Below are 25,271 nucleotides of genomic sequence, written 5' to 3'. Positions count from 1 at the left end.
TACACAAAAATCAGAATGCCACAGGAGAAAAGCGGCCGACACAGACTATAACTGGCTGATACTTAACTACGAAGGGTACAACTCTTCCTTCTTTCCTATTGAGAAGGATTTCTGGGCTTGGTGTTGATCTGTTTGGCCCCATTCAACTTTATTTTTTTTAGCTCTGCTTCAGATCCACAGGGTATGGCCAAGAGACCCCAAAAAATCTCCAAATTTTCCAGCGTCATTAGAACCTAATGGATGTTTCTGAGAACTACTGTTGAGCTGACAAGGGTGGGGGTAGCCTCACCCCACCCTCGCCTCCCAAGACCTAATAAAATAAGACACTTTTATTTCAAAACAAAAGACGCTATGTTACAAAACTGGGGGAAAAGTAAGAAGTTAGGAAAGTCCTTCTTAATTAACACTTGGCTAACGCCTGCCTGTAACACTACATACGTGGCTTATTTTAGGAAGGAAAAGAGGGAGGAAACTCTGAAACCTCCCGACAGAGGAGCCATCCCATTGCACAGTCAAGGGCTTATTTCTTCTGCCAGCCACTGGTTCACAAATATTTTCCCCATTTACAGAAGCGTGTGTGAATGAGGTTGGGGAGAGCAGGGAACAGGCCGAGAGGTCGACTGGAGTCTTGGCTTGAGGAACCTGCCCTCTGTCCTTAGTGGCGAGCGACATGGTCCAGCACCCTGGCCTTCACAGTAAACAACATCTTTCTTTAAAACTTTTCTTGTTCTTGCTGCTTTTCTTGCCGTTCTTGTCTTTGTTTTCTGACATCTTCTTTGCTCTGATCTCTCTCATGAGGTCAAAGAACACCTGGGGTGGGGAGGAAGGCGTGAAAAGAACAAGGAAGAAAAAGCCATTTAATGATTTAATGAAGCAATTCGACCAAGCAGGATATGTAATTACAGTTTAAAGTATATATAAAGCCAAATGTACTGTTAAAAACCATGGGCCATCAAAAACAAAAGGTCTAGGGCTTCCCTGGTGGCGTGGTGGTTAAAAGTCCGCCTGCCAATGCAGGGGACACAGGTTTGAGCCCTGGTCCGGGAAGATCCCACATGCCGCAGAGCAACTAAGCCCATGCGCCACAACTACTGAGCCTGTGCTCTAGAGCCCGCGTGCCACAACAACCGAAACCTGTGAGCCTAGAGTCCACACTCCATAACAAGAGAAGCCACCGCAATGAGAAGCCCGCGCACCGCAACGAAGACCCAATGCAGCCAAAAATAAAAATTAATTAATTTTTTAAAAACCCCAAAAAACAAAAGGTCTAGAGCAGAAGAGAACAACTAACGTTAGAAACGTATTCTAATTCCACAAAGGAAACCTCTCTGCTCACATCATACAACGGGTCAAGCTAAGGGCAGCAGCGTCATACCATTAGTACCACTCAGCAGCTTATTTCAAACTGATGAAACCTGTTCTGGGATAAGTATGATGAAGGATGAAACATCACAGGACAGACCGACAACAGTTAGAGACACCGAGAGTGACAACAGTCAGCAGGCGTCCTGGCTTCCAACCACGGGGACGGGGAAGGGAGGAGAGCGCCTCAGGGCCCCGCCACGTTCCACGGAGCTGAGGAGTCCTGCCCTGAGCCTAAAGGCACGAGCGCCATCACACAGGACGGCTTCGCAGCCTAACCCCGACGGCAGACTCAGATCGGGGAACGTGGCAGGTGGGGCGGAGGAGGGCATGCAGCTTGAACAAACAATGGGGCCCCCGACGCAGGGCAGGGGGGCGGAGGGGCAGAGGGGGTGTCACCCTCCCCACGTCTGCCCCTCCCTGCCCCGCTCCGCGTGATGCCAGCTGCAGGGGCTTCATCAACAGCTGATGAGACGTGTCATTGAATGCCAGCATGCTATCAGTTGTCACGGTGGCCTGGGTTTTGCCCCTGCTACCAGCAACCACGCCCGGGTACCGACTACATGCCAGCAGCCAAAGTACGCCTCCTACAAAGAAAGATTTGAGATTTCTCACAGAGAAGACGGAAAGTGTGAGATTGAGTGTAGCCTTTGACCTTTGGACGTTTGCGCAGAACAGTCTCCTGTTACTTTCTAGAGGAAAGCGAGACTGGGCTTTCTGAGTGGGGGACTCCACGAGCCCTCACCACTAGCTCAGGGTGCAGGAAAGGACCCCCCCAAACTGCATCAGGCTGACCTAAGCACCCCTTTCCTTCAGCCTCTCAGGAAAGCGCCCCCTCCCCCATAACAGGGACCGTGAACAGCTTCGAATGTCGCCGGTTTTTCCTTGTCCTAGCAGCACAAGGCAGGCGGAGGGAGGGGAAGGAAGGGCGTGTGTCCAGCTTCACGTGATGCCCAAGCTGTTCATCGCCAACCTCCTTTCCTGTGACCTGTTCACAGCGAACACAACGCTGCCCGGCATCAGCTTCTGCTGGTTCCCGTTTGGCAGGTCCGGCCGGTCCCGGGCAGGAAGGGGAGGTGACAAGCCCAAGCCGGTGTGACAGCTCCCACCCCCCAGGTCGGCAGTTCCAAGCCCGGAAAGTCTTCCTGATTTTTTAAAAATAAACTGCATGACTGGACTTCCTGTGTGTTTTCTAATTCTACAGCTAGAAAACAATTTGATAGAAACGGAAAGATTTGGAAATGCACAAGAATCAACGTAAGAGCTGAGATAGCAATCAAAACGGAGCTGCCGAGTGAACCTGCTTCGCACGGCGGATGCAGCTTAACAGACTGAATTGTTGGAGAGGCTTCCAAAGCAGACGCCTTCCAACACCAGCGTCCTTCCAGCAACCCTGCAAGCTCAAGTGACACCTGGTTTCAAATCCCTTCCTCCTCAGGTGAGAAGCAAAGGAGAAAGGAGAAGGGATGTGAGGGTCTCAGGTGCTGCACAGACGGCGCAGACGCGTCCACGGCTTGGCTGCAAAGCGACGCGCGTCGGTCTAACGGGAACCCAGGCCATGACGGCAGAGAGACCTCAGCTTTTAGGTCTGGGGCAACCGATTTGAACTTCAGCTTTTTAAAAGAAGGCCTCACAATCGCAATCACTGGAAGGTGGGTTTTCAAACCATCGGTGTTCAGCACTGTCAAGGTCATCCTTTCCTTCACTTCAGAGATTTGGACGAAAAACTACGCTGGGGGTGGAGAAGAGGGGAGAGGTCCCTGGACGCAGAGACGAAGTTATAAAGACTGGACCCCTTGGCTCTGCCGGTGGGCAGGGAGGTGAAGAGAACGAATCTACCCAACCCGCCAGCGAGGGCAAAATCAAGGGCCCCCGAGGCGCCGGCCCTGCCCCTGGAGGACGCAGACCGCTGAGGCCGCGAGGGCAGGGTCTGTGGAGGCCGCGCCCTCCCCGTGCCGCTTGTGTGACGCCAGGACCCCCGCGAGGTGCCCACCCCCCGGCTCCCCAGGACCAGCAGGGGGGAGCGGGGCCCACCTTGTCCACGTTGGCCCGCGTCTTGGCCGAGGTCTCCACGTACTGCACGCCCCACTCCTCGGCCTTGGCCCTGGCCTCCTCCAGCGGCACCTGCCTCCGCTCCTGCAGGTCAGACTTGTTCCCCGCCACCAGCAGCGGGACTTTATCTTCTTCTGCCTTAACACGGAGGATCTGTTCCCTGGGTGACAGGTCAAGAAGAAGGCGGCTGAGCAGGCCAGGCCGGGCGCCGGTCCCCCCACAGGCGGGCCGCTGGCCCAGGCCCGTCCCCAGGGGGCACCGCTCCAGCCCGTGGCCAGCCAGCGCCTGCAGGCTCTGCTCCCAGCTTGCTGCGCCCCAGGGACGCAGGTGCTCACTACGGACGTGGGTCTGGGGGCTTCCCTGGAGGTCCAGTGGTTAGGCCTCCGTGCTCCCAATGCAGGGCGTCCGGGTTCCATCCCGGTCGGGGGGAACTACGATCTCGCACGCGGCATGGTGTGGCCAAGAAATAAATGAATAAAATGAACAGCAAAACGCGAGAAAAGTTCTTAAAAAAAAAAACAACAACGCAGGTTTCTGGGCCCAGGAGCAGATATGTGGGCAGGAGCCCAGGATTCTGCATTTCAACAGCATCCCCAATTTAGGCTTCGGCCAAAAAACAAAACAAAGGAGGAACTGGGACCCTCTGTGGTAGAAACCAGATGAAAGAAGTATCTTCATATACGAAACGCTTAATAATGCCCCTGGGGGGAAAAAAAGTCTGATTTCTTTGTGAGAATAAAAGCCATGAAACCCAGGGATTTTCATATGGTCTGTTAGCAGACCGTGAAATCAATGCAGCGGGACAAAAAGCGGTGATTCTTTTTCCTCAGTCAAGTAGAATATTACAGAGAAGCAAAGCAACATTCGAGGGACGCTCACAGTAAAGGTAAGTACGGCTTTGTGCCACTCCTGCTTCAACTCGGTCTGCACCTGTGCACCCCGCCCCCGCCCAGGTCTGTGAGGCAGGAGCCCTCCTTCAACAGGCCTTATTCTTCTACTACAAAGTGGGGGGGAAAATGAAATACTATAAGGCCTATGGAAAGGCACTTCAAAAGCATCTTCCCTAAAGTAACTGCTACCTGTAGCACACTAAAGTTTACCTCTACTAAAAATAGTCAGCTACCTAAAATCATTTTGGAAAAACAGAGTATTCAAGAAGTTAAATATTCCGCTTCCATTATTTTGAACCAGGGGGAACCTGCCTACTTCTGTATTCCCACACATTCCCAGAAGAGACCCCTTCAAAAACGTATTTGGTGGGGACTTGCACTGACTTTTATATAATATGGGGTGACATTTCATAATCATAAAAACGTTTAAATTTTTTCCCATGCAGTCGGTTTCACGACCAGATATCAATTTTTTACAACTGGGGTGTAGTGGACTTACAGTGTCATGTTAGTTTCAGGTGTGCAGCACAGTGACTCAGTTACACATATACACGTATCCCTTCTTTTTCAGATTCTTCACCCTTATAGGTTATTACAAGATAGCGAATAGAGTTGGCTGTGCTGTACAGCAGGTCCTTGTTGGTTCTCTACTCTGTATGCAGACTGTGTGTCTGTTAATCCCAAGCTCCCGATTTATCCCCCCCTTTAAGCAAAATGAAAAATAAGCAGATGCTTGAAACCTGTCTCTGAGGAGCTTTGCCACACTCTGCATTTCACAGGGGTCAAAGAGCATGCACTATGCTTAGAAGTTAGCGATCAGTATACATGGTGAACAGTAAAAACTGATCACATTCTGGCTCGTTAGTCTTGCAGAGCCATGACTAATCACCTCATTGATAAACATATTGAACGAGAAACAGGAGTACCAAGCTCTGGTCTCTCGTAACAAGCCTAAAAGTTTCAAGGAAGAGAGGGTGTACTGACATTTTGTTTTATGTTGGAGGCTTTCCGTTTGGAAGATAAATGCAGAAATGCTGTTTTACAACTGCTAACAGGCATGAAGCGACTGAGTTTAAGCGTGAGGGCTCCGAGGATCTACCCACATCCGTCTGCTTCCAGCACCGTGGGAAACCGGGGCAGCCTGGGGCTTTTATCGAACTTCCCAGAGTTCAAGCCACAAGTACTAACTTCCCCTTCCTTTTTCTTTTAGGTCATCACCTGTCCTTTCTCTTCTTTCATAATAACCAAAACCCTCCTCCCAGGAGGAGGTAAGGAGGCACGAGTGTATCTGTGTGTGTGCAGTGAGTGGGGGCACAGCCAGCACTTCCTTAATGGGTGACTCACGGGGCCGATGGGAAACCCAAGGCTCCGGACGGGGAAGAAAACAGGGCGGTGAGTGCATCCATCCTGTTCGGTCCTCAAGAAGGCGTAACAGCAGGATCGTGTAGATGCAAAGCCAACTATGCACACGTGGACTATAGCCACTTACAGAAGCTTCTCGGTACATCAGGAAGAGCTACAAATAACAGGATTTCTCACAGGGAGTCCTAGCCGGTTAACAGCTCACAACACACACACCACAGCCGCCGAGAATTGCGTCGTCCGCCCTCGGGAGGCTTGGGGCCACGAAGACAACAACTGAGGCTCCGCCTGGCTCCTCTCTCTGCCCGTCTCCCCCGAGGCCGCTCCTGAGCGCTGCCCCCCCACCCCCGCCCACCGATGCTCCTTCCACATCCTGGGGGGACGTTTAGCTTCCTCGTTCTCACCTTAGGCTGATGACCTTCATTTCTGACCAGAACTTGCTAAAGAATGAAAAAAGATTACTGGTTGTTTTTTTCCTTTTTAGTTCCCTATTAGACTCTAGTTCTGGTTCTTAGAATGAAAAGTCACCTGGGGACTTCCCTGGCGGTCCAGCGCTTAGGACTCGGCACTTTCACTGCACGGGTTTGATCCCTGGTCGGGGAACTAAGATCCCACACGCCACACGGTGCGGCCAAAAGATAAATAAAAAGTCACCTGGATGGATCTGTTTCTAAGGAGGGGGATGAAAACGCACAAGTGTCTAAGAGAGATGGGAAAAGGATGGGGAAAGAGAGAGACCCTTCCCACTAGAATCCCTGGGAGTACTAGGCCCACACAGCTCACTATTTCTTTGTAACAAAATGAACTTCAAGGATCTCGACATACCGCGATGTTAAATAAATTACAGCGGTGGATACTCACCTTGTGCCCACACAGTGAGAAGAGCCTGGGGCCGCCACACCATGAAGGGTTCTCCTTAGGAAATCTAAGTCTAACGTGCCATTTTATTTCATCTCATCAACAAGAGCATTTTCAGGTAAAGAGACAGACCGCTAAGGACACTTGCCCTGGGTCACAGTACCGTGACAGGGCGGGGACTCAGACCCCCCGGGTGTATGTGAACCTGAAGCCGGTGCTTTCTGCCCCACTTGAGCTAATGTTCCCAAGGGAGCAGCACACGGTCACTCTGACCCAAGGCGTCCACTCTGCCGACATCTGAGGTTTCAGAAGCCTCAGAGTAGAGCAGAACTGTTGCTTTTCTAGCAAAATTGGGAAAAAGATAAAGATAGTTAACGCTTACCAACCCCTGCCTCTCGGGATTTACATGAAAACAGAACTACCGGCTCTTGGCTGTATGGAACGGCTTCGTCCTCTCGAGGAACAACAGATCCTTAAGATCATTTACATGTGGAAGTTACAAACCTGAGAAGCCCAAAGAGAGCGTAACAAATGACGAGCTATAAAGCGCCAAGATCCAAAAAGCCCCAGCAAGCTCTTCAGAGAGACTTCGTCCTGAGACGCACTCCACTCAGCCCCAAACTCCTTCCCAGGCTGCCATGAACGGAAGGCAGAGGGCCCCCCGGACGCACCTGAACTCGGCAGTGGCTGTGAATGACTCGTGCTCGGTGATGGAAAACACGAGGAGGAAGCCCTCCCCACTCCGGAAGTAGTTGTCGCGAATGGCCGCGTAGTCCTCCTGTCCGGCTGTGTCCAGGATGTCTATCTGGACCTCCTCCCCGTCCAGGACCACCTTCTTCCTGTAACTGTCAGCCTTGGTAGGTTCATAGTCCTCCACGAACTGGGCAAACGGACGACACGATTAGCAGGTAGCAAAGTTCTAAGACAAAGAACAGCTGCCAAAACAATTTCAATATATGGGTGCTTTGCTTATCATCAACCGCGGCTTTACTGAGCGCTGACGACTATCACACCACGTGTGAGGCACTAAGGATACAGAGAGCTCCTTAGCTAGTGCTTCCTTGTTGCTTCCAACTCCACCATTTGTTATTTTGTTTTTAAACAATAAGAACAGATATCCCCATTTTACAGATGAGAAGAGACCAAGCAGAGGGCAGAACGCTTGGCAATATTCTTGTCAGTATAAAATTACAGTTAAACACTGGCAAGGGTAAGAAACGGGAGCTCTTATTCATAATCAACAGAATTACAAAACTCATCTGAAAAGTAACTGGTCAGGAGGTACTCAGAGGCTTAAATAACAATACAACATGAAAATCTCCAAATGGGTCAAAGATTAAATGTTAAGAATAAAACCCTCAAGTACTAGAAGAAAACATGGGTGAAATCCCTTTATTACCTTGAAGTAGGGAAGGCCTTTTTAACTATGACTCAAAATCCAGAAGCCATGTAAGGAAAAATTGATAAATTAGACTACATAAAAAGTTTTAAAACTTCTGTATGACACAACACGCTATAAACAAAGACAAATGACAAGCAGGGAAAATGTATTTAAACCCATATCATAGAGAACTATATATTAACTAGAAACAGGGAGGAAAAAAAGATCAACAAGCCGATGGGAAAAAGTGGCAACAGACATACACAATTCACAGAAAACTACACACATGTGATGTTAAACATGAAAAGATGCTCATCCTCACTAATAACGAAAATGGTAACTACATGGAGATACCATTTTTCACCTACCAGGCTGGCAAAAATCCCAAAGTGTGACAACACACCTCTTGCACATTGCTAATGGCAGGAGACAGCAGTACAGTCTGTACGGAGACCAACATGGCGACACCTAATCGAGCGAGAAGCAGTCCTCCTCCTAGGAATCTAATCTACAGACACACCTGCACAGCAACATACAAGGTTATCCACTGTGGCACCACGTGTAGCAGCAAAAGATGAAAAAGCACCCAGATGCCCAGGACAGGGATCCACAGAATGCAATACTATGCAGCTATAAAAAATGAGGGAAAACACACCCTGGGAAGACAAAACAAAACAGACTTAAAAGCTGTTAAACAGGGAAACTGAAGCAAATGAACGTAAATGAATATTATATTGGTAATGTAACCCGACAGAGAAAGAATTAATCCAAGAGACTTTAAAAAAGAGTATTTGGATAGAATACATCCCACTAAAAGAGACTAAGGACAAAAAAAATTCAAAGAAATGTTGAACTTCCCTCAGTGGTTATATTATTCAGTAGCAATGATATGAATATTTCAAAGCTATTTTCTTTATATTGCATTATACATAAAATAAGTAATTATTTTAATGATAGTATAAGTCAAGATATTCAGGGAAAAAAGTTAATGATAGCAATGTACTATTAAACTTGAATTCATGCTGGTATAACTGGATATCTCCACATGTCAAAGAATGAAGTTGGATCCCTACTTCACATCACATACAAAAACTAACACAAAATGGATCAAAGACTTAAATGCAAGAGCTGAAACTATAAACTCCTAGAAGGAAACGTAAGGTGGAAATCTTCATGACCTTGGATTTAGCAATGCATTCTTAGATATGACACCAAAAGCACAAGCAACAAAAGGAAAAAATACATAAATTGGACTTTATCAAAATTTAAAAATTTCATGCCTCAAACGACACCACCAAGAAAGTCAAAAGACAACCCACAGAATAGCAGAAAATATCTGAAAAGCATGTATCTAATAAAGAACTTGTACCCAGAATATATCAATTAACTCTTAAAACTCAATAATAAAAAGACAGTTTTAAAATTAAATGAAATTAAATGCCACTTTAAAAATAGGCAAAGAAAAAAAAAACAAATGAAGAAAAAATAGACAAAGGATCTGAACAGACATTTCTCCAAAGAAGATATACAAATGGCCAATAAGCACATGAAAAGATGCTCAGCATCATTAGTCATTAGGCAAATGCCAATCAAAACCATGAGATGCCATTTTACCCCCATTAGGATGCTATAATCAAAATGATGGACAAAGGCTTCCCTGGTGGCACAGTGGTTGAGAGTCCGCCTGCCGATGCAGGGGATGCGGGTGTGTGCCCCAGTCCGGGAAGATCCCACATGCTGCGGAGCGGCTGGGCCCGTGAGCCATGGCCACTGAGCCTGCACGTCCGGAGCCTGTGCTCCGCAACGGGAGAGGCCACGGCAGTGAGAGGCCCGCGTACCGCAAAAAAAAAAAAAAAAAAAAAGATGGCCAATAACAAGCATTGGCGAGATGGCAGAGAAATCAGAACCATCATAAGTTGTAAAACAGTGCAGCTGCCATGGAAAACACGGCCTTTCTGTAGTTCCCACAAAGTTAAACACAGAGTTACCATATAATCCAGGAAATTTCCCACTTAGGTGCACACCCAAGAGATTCTGACATGTCTACACAAAAACTTGTAGATGAATGTTCACAGCAACATTGCTCATAATGGCCAAAGGTAGAAACAATCCAAATATCTATCAATTGACAAATGGATACAGAAAACGTGACATATCCAGGCACTGGAGTATTTATTCAGTCATGAAAAGTAAGGAAGTACTGATTCACGCTATAACGTGGATGAACCTTGACAAATTATGGTTGGCAAAAGAAGCCAGACACAAAATATCACATAATATATGAGTCTATTTATATGAAGCATCCAGAACAGACGAAGCTATGGAAACAGAAAGCAGATGTGTGGTGGAGAGGGACTGCCCGTGGGTAAGGGTGTCTTTCTGGGGGGTGAGAATGTTCTGGAAGTAGTGGTGATGGCTGCACAGTTCTGTGAATATACTACAAACCACTGACTTGTACGCTTAAAAGGGTCTGTTTTATGATGTGAGTTACATCTCAATTTTTTTTAAGCATGAAGCACTGATACAGCTATAACGTGGATGAACTTTCAAAACGTGATGCTCAGTGAGAGAAGCCAGACATAAAGGTCACACACTGTCTGATTCCACGTATGTAAAATGTCCAGAACAGCACATCCATAGAAACAGAAAGCAGTTGCCAGGCCGGGGGCCAGGGGGTGAGGTGGTAATGAGGAATGGCTGCTACAGTGCAGGGCTCTTCTTTTTGGGGTGATACAAACGTTCTACGATTTCATTGTGGTGATGGCCGCACGTCTGTGTGAATACACTAAAAATCACTGAATGGTTCACTTTAAAAATGTGAATTTCAGGGTACGTGAATTCTTCATAAAGCTAGCATTTAAATTCTTAAAAAATTTAAAAATCGAGTTGAAAATATCAATATGAACTTATGGACCCTCTGAAGGACCTTGTGTTGTCAATCAATAGCTACTAATTCAAATGATTTTAAATCTAAAGATAACCTAATACTAAAACTAAAGAGGGTACTTCCCTGGTGGCGCAGTGGTTAAGAATCCGCCTGCCAATGCAGGGGACACGGGTTCGAGCCCTGGTTCAGGAAGATCCCACGTGCCACGGAGCAGCTAAGCCCGTGTGCCACAGCTACTGAGCACGCGCGCCACAACTACAGAGCCTGCGCTCTAGAGCCCACGAGGCACAACTACTGAGACCATGTGCCACAACTACTGAAACCCGCGCGCCTAGAGCCCGTGCTCCGCAACAAGAGGAGCCACCGCAATGAGAAGCCCACGCACCGCAACAAAGAGCAGCCCCCGCTCGCCGCAACTAGAGAAAGCCCGCGTGCAGCAACGGAGACCCAACGCAGCCAAAAATACATGAATTAATTAATTTGAAAAATAAATAAAACTCAAGAGTCTCTTACACTCATATAACAACCTTAAAATAGAGAAAATCTGCCTATGCTTCACAGCGCTGTCCTCCTGTTAACGTCCTTCCAGAGAGACAAATACATGACCACCCCAAAAAACCCACCGCAACACCCAGTGCGAAGGTCTCCATACACCCTAAAGCACCTCGGTTGCCTGCTCCTGCACTTCCAAGGATGAAGCAGCAAGAGTCCCACCCGCTCCTTTAACGCTGAAAGTCAGAACGTCTCCCATACGGCAGCGGGGAGATGCGTCCGCGCCGGGGACGGGCGCTCACTGTGGGAGCTTAGATCACAGCCTTGACATCTCCATTCCTTGTTAGCAGGAGCCACCGCGCTGGCTTGCAGGGCTGCCGTGATCCGCCGCAGACGCCCAGACACGGGGTCTAAGCCCAGCCTCTCACGCCTTCCTCGCAAGCGTGGCTGCTGCCCGAACTGACCGCGGCCAGCCTCACCTCACCGGCACAGGCAGGCAGCTAAGCAGTCTTCGAGTGCATCAGGCCAGGGGTTCCAAGGGCAAGCGCTCCCTCTGCCTCACTGGCAGTCCCTTCCCATCTTTCTAAGTCAGAACTTAGACAAAAATAAAGACTTGCGAGGCTGTGGCTGCTTCCGTGATCCAACTTTCCTGGAGATTCCACCACAGAAGCTAAAAGGTTTTTTTTAAACAAAGGGCAAAGCACTGGACCAAGAACAAAGGGTCCGAGTGGCTCGGGAAGGTGTCAGCCAACCTGCACCCCGAGCACGGGACTCAGTTTCCTTTTCTCTGGCCTCCCGGACGGGGGAGCCACACCTGGCCGCTCCTCGGAACTGCTGGCAGAGCTTCAGGAAAAGAACGACTCGGCTGCAGCTCCAGAGGGATTTGGTAAAGGAGCCCCCGGGTGAGTCTGCGATCAGCTGGGCTTGGCCGTCACGCCTAAGGTCTCTTCAAGCTTCAAAACTGTGATTCTAGAGCCAGACCCTTCAACCTCGCAGCCACTAGCCGGGCACCTGGGGCTCAGCAGCCACAGGTGTTGGACAGCACAGACACAGAACACCCCCTGCATCACAGAAGGTTCTAGCGGGCAGCACCGTTAGGGGAATCGACACAAGCACTGCATCTCTCTTCTGCTGCTGCTGTGCTCTTATTTTACCATTCCCTCAATCCTTCAACAACTGCTGCTTGCTGGTCCCCACATACGTCAGCCAGTGGGAAACAGAGACTAAGGCCAAGCACAGCTTCCCCTTGGTTCTCTGAAGAAACTAGGAAGGAGAGAAAAAGCTCTTGATTCTTCTGCATCTCCTCCCCTCCCTCTTGCTGTACACACAGAAACATACACAGGGAAAGTGACACATCCCGTCTAGACTGCCCTGGTCTCCTGCGGTGTCAGCCACCAGGCCAGACAGGATGGCTCCAACCTCACCGCGGAGTCGGGCTCGGGGTCCGAACGTGCTCTCAGATTTGGCACCCAGGGCCCCTCGGTCACCGCGTGGTGGAGCAGCCTCCCCTTCCCTGACGTGACTCCGGCCAGGCCGCCCCCCAGACAGCAGCGCGACAGACCTTCCGGTCTGGACGACTCTCCCGTGTGGGACCCTCCGGCACACTGCAGCACCCCGGCAGCATCCCCGGCCTCCACCCACTGGCGGCCAGTCCCATCCCCCCATTGTGACAGCCCCAAATGTCCCCAGACACTGCCCGTCATTCAGCGGTGGGGGCAGGACACACAGAATCCCCCCCATCTCCATTAACGCCTGCTCTTCTAACCACGTCTCCCACGCTTTGATTCCTCTCCTCCCTGTCCCTTCCTCCCCAGCCTCTGTTACAGAAGGAAAATAAGGAATCTTTAGGAAGCAAGTCACATTTTTAAGGAAAAACAAATAAAGACTTCCAAGGCAGATTTTGTAACTTGCCTCTCTTCTTTTATGCAAAAACGTTTGGCGTGGGCTTCTCTGGTGGCGCGGTGGTTATGAATCCGCTGGCCAATGCAGGGGACACGGGTTTGAGCCCTGCTCAGGGAAGATCCCACATGCCGCGGAGCAACTCAGCCCCTGAGCCACAACTACTGAAGCCCGCAGGCCCTAGAGCCCGTGCTCTGCAACAAGAGAAGCCACCGTAAGGAGAAGCCCGCGCACCACAACGAAGAGTAGCCCCCGCTCGCTGCAACTAGAGAAAAGCCCAGGCAGCAACGAAGACCCAACGCAGCCAATAAATAAATAAGCTAAAAAAAAAAAAGTTTGGCGTAAATTAAACAGATTCTGCTAGATTTCCCCACTTTGGCCCCTAGTGTAAAATAAAGAAAAACAACCCTCCAAAACAAAAGTATACAAATGCTGAAGAGGGTGTGGAGGAACGGGAACCCTCCTACACTGTTGGTGGGAACGCAGACTGGTGCAGCCACTGTGGAGAACAGTACGAGGTTCCTTAAAACACTAAAAATAGAGCCGCCATATGACCCAGCAGTCCCACTCCCGGGCATACATCCAGAGAAAACTCTAATTCAAAAAGATACATGCACCCCTGTGCTCATAGCAGCACTATTTACAATAACCATAAAAAAGAATGAAATAATGCCATTCGCAGCAACATGGGTGGAGCCTAGGTTCTCATACTAAGTGAAGTCAGTCAGAAAGAGAAAGACAAATACCATATGATATCGCTCTTATGTGGAATCTAAAATATGGCACAAATGAACGTGTCTATGAAACAGAAACACCCTCACGGACAGAGAGAACAGACTTGCCAAGGGGGAGGGAGGGTAGGAGAGGGATGGATTGCAAGTTTGGGATTAGTAGATGTAAACTATTGTCTAGAGGATGGATAAACAACAAGGTCCTACTGTAGAGCACAGGGAACTCTATTCAATATCCTGTGATGAACTGTAATGGAAAAGAATAGAAAAAAGAATGTATATATACACGTATGACTGAATCACTTTGCTGTACAGCAGAAATTAGCACAACATCGTAAATCAACTAGACTTCAATTAAAAAAGAAACAAAAGAAATCGGTCACGCAGAAACATACAAACAGAAAGTTTCCCATGATAAGATACAGTGGGTGTGGCCCGGGGGAGACAGCCTGGGGGCTTTGGGTTTGGTCTGAAGCTCATTCATTGCAGGGTCCTCTTTCAAGAAAAGAGTACAAGATCACACATATAAGGGTAAATACAAAAATGATTATCGAAGGAGAAAAGAAATTATAACTCATTACAGTTTTTAAAATACACAAACACTCTGGTGAACCAACCCTCCGGGGCCCCTCGATGGGTCACGCCCTTGTACGGCATTCTCCGCTTGAGCGCACAAGGCCCTGAGGCTGGCTTGCAACCAGCAGTGTACAGGCAGCGAGATGACACGACCCCGTGACCACGTTTTTGTGTGGAAGGATCTGTCTTAGCTACCAGACACTTCCCTGCTGGCCGGGGAGAGGCAAGCGGCCATGGGAAGAGCTGTCTACAGAAAGGGCCATGCGGCAGAGAACTGGGGGCGACCTCCAGCAGCCGGGGCCCCGTCCTGCTCCCGCCAGCAGCCCGCGGGCTGGCAGGAGGCCGGACACCCTCCCCACAGCCTGAGACCCTGGGCAGCACCACGCTCAGCCGGGCCAGACTCCTGGAAACTGGAGGTGACGGATGTCCGTGTGGGGATCCGTTCCATGGCAATACTACAAATACCACTCGCACCCCAAATCCAGCAGAATAACAGTCTTGCTCGTTGGGTGCTGACACACCTCTGCAATACCGTCCTACTCTGTTGGCTGTATGCGTCTGAACTATCTCGTCAGATGCCAGGGATCCTGAAGCACTGGGTTGGCCAAGAAGTGCGTTCCGGGCCACCGCAAGATGGTCTGAAACGCCCGAACGCACTGTTTGGCCAAGCTGACGTTGCCTACAGAGAACTGAAAACTAATTCAGTCCTTCCTCTAGCACAGCTGGTCCGAGTTTTTCTTTCATGACGGTTTAGCAAGGTTTCTTCGGCTTCACGACTAGGTGACGTTCCTAGTAAGGGCGGCTTGGGAACTACTGGCAAATTCAGGCCCTGCATCCGTCTTCCCTGTAAGGAGCCGCGAGGCCTGGAAAAACCTTCCAGACCGGCCTCTGACACCGCGTTTGGAGCCGCTGCCCACTCACTTGGCGTGCCGGGCGCCTTGGACACAGCCCTCCCCGCGCCCCCATCACAAGGCCAGGGCCCCTGCTAACTGCATCCTTAAGTCGGCTTCCCTTGGCCACATCCCAAAATGTCGCGGTCACTGCAGCACACCCTGTGTGGCAGGAAGCTGGACGGGGCGGAGCCTGGTGGAAAGAGGGTCATCTTAGCTGATCGTGGTGACAGTGTCCTCTGCCGCAAACTCTGGAAGGCACGAGCCGCGCAAAGAGGGTGCCAGCGAGAGGCCCCGAGGCCCCGGCTCTGGCCTGGACACGCTGCTGCACTACCAGCCATCGGCCGTCAAGCAGGGGTCAGGCTGTGCCGTCGCACTGGACTCGGCAGCAGCGCCATCACCCCCAGGAAGTGATGCAAGCTTGGGGCTTTAGCTTGAACCGGGGGAACCAGAGCAAGGAGAAGAGATGGAGCTCTTAGGGCAGCTCAGCTGTCCCCTTCAGTGCCTGTACGGGCTGGCTGTGACAGCTACGCATCTGGCCCGCCCTTTCGACACCTCCCCCCAGCTCCTGTCATAACACAATGACGGAAACGATGCGAGCAGGGACCCCGCATGTCCCTGCCTGAGCCGAAATGGCTCGCCTAACATCAGCAGTGCAGCTCTTCCCCTGGTGAGAACCCCCCGGAAAGCTACTCAGAAGCCACCGTAGCACAGTTTGCCCCATGACCCTGATGAGCCCCAGGGAACGGGCCCAGGGACGCAGCTGGAGGAGGGACGTGGCGACAGCAGGCCCGACGGGGAGGCGTGTCTTACCTCATCATACATGAACTGCAAGGTCAGGGCCGACTTGCCCACCCCTCCGCTGCCAACCATGATCACCTTGTGAAGGGCCAGGGAGCTCTGGCTCTTGCTCTTGTTTGCGGCCATCCTGCTGGGTTTCTGCGAAACGCGGCCAGAGGACCCAGATGAAGAGCTGCCAAGGAAGAAGACAGACTCAGAGGCGGTCTGGTTCCACCCAAAGGAAGTGACATGACAGCCCTCCAGAAAAGCCTGACCCAGACGTTCCACCAGAGAGGTCATTCTCCCAGGCTCCAGGCAGGGATACAGCCCCCCAGGCACTGCCGAGTCACAAACCAGAGCTGAGCCGACCCGAGGGAAAGTGAGACGAGAGAAGAATCGGGCGTGCGCACCCGACGCCCCATCACGGGGGGGTGGGGGAGGGTGGCCCACCAAACCCGCACGCCCTCAACACAGCCGCAGGGGGCGGCGAGCCACGCAGCGACCCCCGCGCCAGCTGTGCCACGGGGGCCGCTCAGGGCCCCAGCATCTCTGTACCCTCGCTCCCTCCCCGCCCCTCCAACACACCCCCACGGCCCTCCCAGCGGACCAAGGTGGGCTCTGAAAAGGGTGAGCAGACCTGCTTTTAATAATCAGCATCCCTTCGCGACACAGGACAGTTAAAAGGAAGACAACTAAATTATTTATTCCACGTTGATTTGCATTAAGAACTAAATGAGTCAGACTTTTCCAAAACAACAATCCATTACTCAAAATCAGTTTAGCCTCATCAGAAGTGAGATAAAGTGAGTGGAACAGAGCAATCTTGGTGGTGGGGGAAGAGAAAGTATTCTCAATAAGCACATTTAACAGGTACCTGAAACTTGGCATCTAATTAGCCTGACAAGCTTTTGCACAGCAAAGGAAACCATAAGCAAAACAGAAAGACAGAATTTTCTCCCTTACAGAATGGGAGAAAATATTTGAAAATTGATGCAACCGACAAGGGATTAATTTCCAAAATTTACAAACAACTCATACAACTCAAGATGAAAAAAAAAAACAACCGACCCAATCAAAAAATGGGCAGAAGACCTAACTAGACCTTTCTCCAAAGAAGACATACAGATGGCCAACAAACACATGAAAAACTGCTCAACATCACTAATTATTAGAGAAATGCAAATCACAACTACAACGAGGTATCACCTCACACGATTCAGAAACGGCCATCAAAAATTCTACAAACATCAATGCTTCAGAGGGTGTGGAGAAAAGGGAGCCCTCCTGCACTGCTGGTGGGAATGTTAAGTTGTGGCAGCCACTATGGAGAACAGTATGGAGGGTCCTTAAAAAACTGAAAATAGAGCTACCATATGCTCCTGCATAACCCAAGTGCCAATTTTTATTTTAAACGATTTTTATGGAAAATCTATCTCACAGATGCCACAGCGTAAGGAAAAAGGGCATGGGCTCGGGCATGTCACGGGCCCAGGTCTGGCTCTGCCATTCGTGAGATGTGGGACCTGGACACTAGTTATTCAGCTTCTCTAAGCCAGTTTTCTTATTTGCAGACACAAGTAAACCACCACCCACCCTGCAGGATTTTTCTGAGTATTAAATGAGATAACACATGTGAAAGATTGAAGCCCTGTGCCTAGCATATAACAGGAACTTAAAAAGGCTGGTTTCTTTCCTATCTCATTTTAAGAGAATTTTTTTTCTCATTAGACACGATGGGCACCTATTTCTGACAAAGTAACTTGAAAATACCGCCAGTAGAAAAAAAATAAATACACACACACCATTGCATAACAGAAACAACAATATTTTAAATCAGTGATCCCAGCCTCGGTAGCACAAGGAGATCCCCGGGCAGTTTTAAAAACATCCTCAGAGATTCTCATGGAGTTTGGTCTGGGATGCCTGGGATCGGAGCCTGGGCATGAGAACATCTAAAAGCTTCCCAGGTGATGACAGTAGACCTCCAAGGTTGAGAACTTCTATGAAATGCACAGCTGGGCTCAAAAAAAATCCCAATGCTGGGGAGAAAAAAAATCAGAGCTGATATTTCTGTGGTCCTAGGTGGTTGCTGCTCTGGGTAACTTAGGATTTAACACACACACGTCAGTCCCTCAGAGACACCAAGAGCCTCGAAGGAATGCACCTTCAGGTAAAGAATGGACGAGTAGGACTTCCCTGGTGGCGCAGTGGTTAAGAACCCGCCTGCCAATGCAGGGGACACGGGTTTGAGCCCTGGTCCGCGAGGATCCCACATGCTGCAGAGCAATGAAGCCTGTGCGCCACAACTACTGAGCCTGTGCTCTAGAGCCCGTGAGCCACAACTACTGAAGCCCGCGTGCCACAACTACTGAAGCCCGTGTGCCACAACTACTGAAGCCCACGAGCCACAGCTGCTGAGCCTGTGCTCCGCAACAAGAGAAGCCACCGCAATGAGAAGCCCGCGCCCAGCAACGAAGAAGACCCAACGCAGCCAAAAATTTAATTAATTAATTAATTAATTAAAAAAAAAAAAAGAATGGACGAGCAAAACATCGGTCCACTGTTGGGGAGGAAGAGATTCCCTCTGCCTTCCTAGGCTCTTCTTTCTGGTCTGGGAATTAAACGGACATGAAACAGATTAACAGGAGAAAATCCAGCAAAGTCTAGTAACATGTGGACCCGGGAGACACCCAGACAACCTGAGTACCTTGTTCAAACGGCCGAAGCCCTCACCTTGGATACCGTCCTTGCCCAAAGCAGAAGAGGATGTTGAGGATGGGCAGAGTCGGTTGTGAGAGGTGACCAGGGAAGACCGGGTAAACAAGGGCAAGGTTCTTCAAGTCCTTACCTTCTCCGCCCCTAGGAGCTGCTAGAGAATCGGTCGTCCTCGTGTCCTGGTACAGCGAGGGGGATGCCCTTGCATAGGGACATTCCCCTGGTAAATGTCCCTGTCTCTTACAAAACGGTGACTCCTACTTGGTTTTCAGAATTTCTTCTACGCCTGCTGTTTCCCGGAAAATAACCAGCTTAAAACTATTAATATGCCAAAGAGACCTATTCTGGGACGGTACCTGCTCCCCTACAGCACCAACAGCGGAGGACAGCAAGGAAGCATGTCTGCCCGAGCCCTGGCCGTAGGAAAGTGTGCCCTGAAGCTGTGACCGCAGCACTCCCCCAAAGCCAGGAAGCAACATAACAAGTAACCCCAGGCTGCTCAGGGTGCTAGGCTACAACCTCTGCGGGGGGACGCAGTGAAGACGGCTCAGGATTCCTACAACCAAGGCCCGCGGATAGGGGCCCACAGCTGCGACCTCCGAGACACCTAAGGAAATACCCGCCAGGAGGGTCGGCGTCCGTAACAAGTAGGACTTCTCAGGCAGCATCATTTGATCATTTTTAACAAGGGCAGAGGCAAAATGTGGGGAAACTGCGTTATCAGGAGGCCGAGAGTTGGACAAGAATCACTCTGAATGTCTACAATCCTTTTTTAAGTATTTACAATGAAAAGTAATAACAATGTAGGGGAGGAAAAACAAACCCACCTTGGTTCATTGGCTGGGGCCCTGAAAATCAGGCTGACGAGAGACTGATTAAGGAGAGAAAAACAAACAGAGGCTTCTGAACAGGTGCATCTCACAACCACGCAGGAGAGCGCAGTGGTGGCGGCCCCACGGGGTGGTGGGACTCGGGTTCACAGAGCATCTTAACCAATGAACAACGAATGCTGCAGGGAAGTGACAAGACAAGGGAGGGGCCTTGCACTTCTGGGAGGGGGAAACTGACGCAGGGAGCGGGCTGTGAGCAAGGGGCGTTACCCCGATTCCTCGGGGGCCTCCTCTGGGTGCTTAAGGATCGCCCCGCCCTTCCTGGTGGAGAGGGGATGGTAGAACTTTTCTTTGTGTCTTACTTTTCAGTTGCTTTCAGCTCAAAATAATCCTTATGTCAAAGGGGCATCTTTTGGGGTGACATATTCTGACCCCCCCTTCGGTGCTCAGTAGAAAATTTAGAAAATACACAAAACTATCTTAAAAAATAAGAGAAAAATCCTGTCACCCAGAGATATTCGGTATTACAGCGTTACTTCCTGCCCGTAATTTAATCTGTATATTCTTATATTTTAATCCATATACTCCTATATTTAACATCTTTCTGAGATCATACTTATGTAGTTTTGCATGTTATTTTTCACGTAGTATAGCTACCTGTCTTCTTAAGCAGTGAAGGCTGACCATACTCGTAGCTTTCCCGGGTGATTCAAGGATCATCATCACTATGGAAACCAGTCGTGTGACCCGCTGCTCTGGGTGGGATCACTTGTGTGCTGGCTCCCCTCAAGCTGGACCCTCTGTCCACTCTCCCTTTTCTAATGACGTGCTTTTTAATAAGCCTTCTAAGCAATTAACTAGATAATTAAGCACATTTGAATTGTGACTAAAATAGGGTAAGTGGGATGAGAAGCCGGCCTCCCCCGAAGGCTCAGGAAGGCGAAGCTGCTTTGGGCCTAATTTCTGGTCCACAGCTGCCACCACAGGGCCGAGGTCAGTGCCTGAGGCTGGAAACTCCAGACCACCAACCCATCACGGGATTTCTCCGAAGCAGCCTTGCTTCCATGAATTATTAGAGTTGTATGAAAAAGGAGAAATCCTTTTCCAGATTAGGGGCAGGGGTGCTTTCAAACACATGTAGACATCTAACTCTGAGCTATTATTTTCAAAACACAAAGTCAGCTTCCCTAGAAGAAACCACAATAAATGGATTGAAGACTGTTCAACAAATCCACAGATATTTGCCAAAATATCTGTGCTCAAAGCTCAAAGACTGAAACAACCATGGTGGTTCTTTCCAGTCTGTATAACCCGTGAGCACTTGACACGCGGAGGGCAAGGCAGGAGAGTCAGCCTGGACCGATCCTGGAAACTGCAAACCTCCAGGCTCCTGAACCGGAGATGATAAACCCCTATTTGTTTAGACCATTCTGAGTCTATTGTTACTTGTGCCGAAAGCATTCCAGAAACAGTCTTTGCACTCCAGAAACTCAAAGTCCAGTGATTAGTTACAGAAGATTAGTCGGCGATTATAGTATGGCTGACAAATTCTACGGCAGAAGTATCCAAGGGCTCTGGGGTCACAGAGGAGGGACATCTAGATCAGAGCAGGTCAGGGGATGCTCTTACAGGGAGCACCGAGATGTGAAGGAGGCAGCTGCAGAGGAGGGGAAATACCAGGGAGAAAACAAGTCAGTGAGGCTCAGGAATGTCACGTCGGCAACTTCATGTTTATAACAGATGCGCCTCGCCCATAAACATGTTCTTAAAGAATAACACAGCTACCCCACCCCGAACATTTTATTAGCAGAAGTTCCAAGTTTTCAGAAAAGTAGAAAGAGCTGCACAGTGAACCCATATTCGCAGCCCTGGATTCTACAATCAACATGTTACTCCATTTGCTTTATCACAAACCCAGTCATCGGGCCTCCTTTGACCCACCCATCAGTCCATCTTACTTTTTGATGTGTTTCCACGGAAACTGTAGACATCAGTACATGCCATCCCTAACTTCAGCAGACATCCATTGTTTACAAAGCAATTATACTTCTCCCAGAACCATCTCCGAGGGGCTTGCAAACTCTTAATCTCTTCCAAGAACTCTTTGGGTTCATCGCCAGTACACAAAAGCCACAACACAGACCTTCCAACAAGGGGAATCGGGGCCCATAACGCCAAGTTCTGGCAGGCTCACACCTTACAGTCAGAAGTTTTTCATCGGGGACTTGGGAGACACACCAACAGACACCCTTTAATACGTCTCTACTACCTACCGACTGGAAAGCTCTATAGTGGGCTTCGTTTTTGTCCAAAAAAAACATTTAAACACTACTCTGTGCTAAGCTGTGCATCTCTGCCCTTAGAAAACGCAATCTCCTAAGGAAAGATGTATAAACAAAGCATGGAAATAGAACTGCCCATATGCAGTGATAAAGACGCTGCAAGGTCTGATGGAAAGCATGATGAACTCTGGGAAAAGAAGATCCAGAAAGGCTTCGACATGGAGTCCAAGTTCACTCAGCAGAGGGGCTGAGAGAGCGAAGCTTCCCACGCATAACGGAAGGCCTGCAAAGCAATACAGGCATGAAGCGTCCTGGCGGGTCCGGTATCACGTGACATGGAAGCGCAGGTATGGGGTGGGGAAGTGACAGGGCGTCGCATCTCAAAAGATAGATTGTTCATCTACAAATGAGCCTAAAATGCTGTCTGAAGAAACCTATTCTAGAGAAAGCAGGGAGCCACTGCGGGTGGGTCCCCCAGCCCAACCTAACTGTAAGGCATGGGGTAAGAATGAACACGTACCCTCCCGTACAGAAAACCAAGACAGCTTCATTTAGGTGGCTGGCAAGGAGACAGAAGAGCCGGGAAATGGTTTTCCTACGTGATGTTCCATAGGACACACTAATACTAGAGGGGGCTCTCCACCACTTAGCACTGATTCAAACACAAGAACACATGTTCCCCTGAGAAGCAACATTCTGAAAGCAAATCATGGTCTAGATACATAAACCATGCAAATGTGTGTGGTTTCTACTGCCCCCCAATCCCATGGGCTAACACAGTCATCAGTCTTTCGTTCAACTTAAGCTAGGAGAGAACAAATCAGTAGGTAGAGTCAACCTTGTCTGTATCAGAGGGTTGTCATGAAAATCAAATGAGAATTTGAAAATGTAGAAAAGAAGTACTCTCCAGTCCTCATAAAGTTCATCTGTCCTGGGTAACATGGTACACAAAAGCACATGGGAAATGATCAAACACTGTACATGTGCAAAGAATTGCACTTAGCACTTTTTCTCCAGATAATATGACTTGAAGGTGGTAACCTGGATATTACTAATAGGCCATAATCATCATATTTAAGTCTCTTGGAATATTATTCAAGATTTTAGTCCTTTAAATCATCAAAATGGAAGACAATCCTAAATCTGGGACAATCTAAGCACCAAAATAATTACGGACAGTAATGAAAACAAACCACTGAAAAACAAGGGATTCACGAATCCATACCTAGAGTAAATATTAAACAAAGGGAGACAGGAGGGCTCCTGCTTAGAGTAGAACACCAAAGGCGGACTGATAAACGTACAGGGTGGGAAAGTGAAAAAAAAACCCGACATTTTGCAGCTATCAGAGTAAAGGCCGGTTCAGGCAAGAATCATTAGTAAGATGCGAAAGCTAAAGGGGAGATTCACATGAGGAACAGGATACTTTTCATGGCCTTAAAGCATCTCCACAGATTATTTATGAATCAGACTCTGCATTTTAACAAGCAGCACTATTCTAAGTGTCAAGACAAATCCCAACTGTTTACCACTTCCTGTTACGATCCCAATCAGGAACAACCCGATCTAAATTAGGTCATGAAGGACCCTCCCTCCCAAAAAAACAGCACTCTCAAATATGAAGGAACACAGGAAAAGGACTGCAGGGGGTGTAAATGCTGAATAATGACAAAGAAAAGCGCAGCGACACTGTCCACTCAGGGGACATCATTTCCCTTGACACTGAAAGCCGACATGCAGCCTTCCTATTTCCTAGCACCTAACACCAAACTATACATCGTTGTGACAAAATGACTATATATATGAGTGCGCACGTGTGTGGGAATACGAATCGACAGCACTAACCCCTACATCCCTATCCTTTTAATGACACGACACACACTTGTGGTTATTTGTAAACCGTCTCACACACACTCCCTAGACAGATAGGTAGGTAGTGTCTTATCCCTATGTGTGCCTCCAGGGCCTGCAGTGAATCAGAGACCTAGAAATGCCCAGAGAATGTGTAAAGAATGAATGAACGATGAGGGAAGAGTTTTAAGAAATAAAGATGAGGACATATTTTAAATAATTTTCCATAACACGTACTATGGCACACTTCTCATCTACGTTCCATTAAGGAAATGTCTCCTGATTGTTCTATTGTCAACATTGATTCTAGAAGGTAAGCAATTAAAGTGGCAGCCCTCCTCAGAGGTTCTTTTTGTAGCTTAGCAATAAATGCTGTCAGCTACAAAAATAATAATTTCTAAATGCACACCTGTGCAAGCACAGGCACACACATGCTCAGAAGCCAAGTTGAAGAGATGGGGCAAAGATGGACAATTAAAGATCAATAAACATAATAACTGCCATGGATCAAAACACATCTAATTTGTTCACAATGAAACTAAAAAAGCACCTATTCGCCACCTTTAGAGGACTAGTGAAACAACTCATTATTTTAAAAATTGGTAAATTAAATCTTTGAGAGGCCATTTTCCAACCTCATGTACAATGCCCCCAGTATTCTCCAAAAAAAAAAAAAAAAATTGGGGCTTCCCTGGTGGCGAAGTGGTTGAGAGTCCGCTTGCCAATGCAGGGGACACGGGTTCGTGCCCCGGTCCGGGAAGATCCCACATGCCGCGGAGCGGCTGGGCCCGTGAGCCATGGCCGCTGAGCCTGCGCGTCCGGAGCCTGTGCTCCACAACGGGAGAGGCCACAACAGTGAGAGGCCTGCGTACCGCAAAAAAAAAAAAAAAAAAAAAAGGTAAATTAAGGGAAAGAATTAAAAAGGTATCTTGCTTCTCCTATGTAAACTGTACTAACTGGTGACCAAATAACAGATGAAGCAAAGTTTCCCTTTACAAAATATTCTAACTAATCAAGGAATGATGGAATTGGGGCTATCACCATTTTGCAACTCCTCATGAGTTAAGAAATCTAATATCAATGGCTGCTAACATTACAAAAAGAGACAACCTGACATCTTGAAAAAGACACATAATTATCAATGATGTAGTCCTGACAAAAAAGCTTCTAAATCTAACTACTGATTTAGCAGAGGTGCAGGAGACAGGAAAACGCTGAACATACCACACGGACACACCATCAGCAACACAGAGGCTGTAGAAAGCTCTATGGAATAAGCCACCCAGTTTCTTCAACAAATAAAGTGCAAGAAAAAAGAAAGACGGAGAGGGAAGCTGTAAATTCTGAGACCTAAGAGCCATATCAACTGACTGATACACATGCCTTATATGGGTCCCAGCTGGAACAAACACACACACAAGAAAACGGGAATT

At 48.6% G+C, this 25,271-nt stretch overlaps 1 protein-coding gene across 2 annotated transcripts in view; it reads right to left on the bottom strand.

The window, feature by feature from the left end:
* Positions 1 to 314: 314 nt before the first annotated feature.
* The window catches only part of RALB (RAS like proto-oncogene B), a 39,480-nt gene continuing 14,523 nt past the window's right edge, over positions 315 to 25,271 (bottom strand). For both annotated transcript variants that reach the window (XM_082841833.1, XM_082841832.1), the window contains exons 2-5: positions 16,194 to 16,353; positions 7,196 to 7,404; positions 3,397 to 3,574; positions 315 to 810 (exon numbers count right to left, since the gene is read on the bottom strand). In XM_082841833.1, coding sequence (XP_082697959.1) covers positions 691 to 810; positions 3,397 to 3,574; positions 7,196 to 7,404; positions 16,194 to 16,307 — 621 coding nt within the window. In that variant the 5' untranslated portion in view covers positions 16,308 to 16,353 and the 3' untranslated portion in view covers positions 315 to 690. The remainder of the gene's footprint in view (positions 811 to 3,396; positions 3,575 to 7,195; positions 7,405 to 16,193; positions 16,354 to 25,271) is intronic.

The sequence above is a fragment of the Leucopleurus acutus genome, assembly GCF_964270905.1.
Source record: "Leucopleurus acutus genome assembly, chromosome: 6".
NCBI lineage: Eukaryota > Metazoa > Chordata > Mammalia > Artiodactyla > Delphinidae > Leucopleurus > Leucopleurus acutus.
Note: the sequence above shows the minus strand (reverse complement) of the source record. Positions and strands in the feature narration are given on the sequence as shown.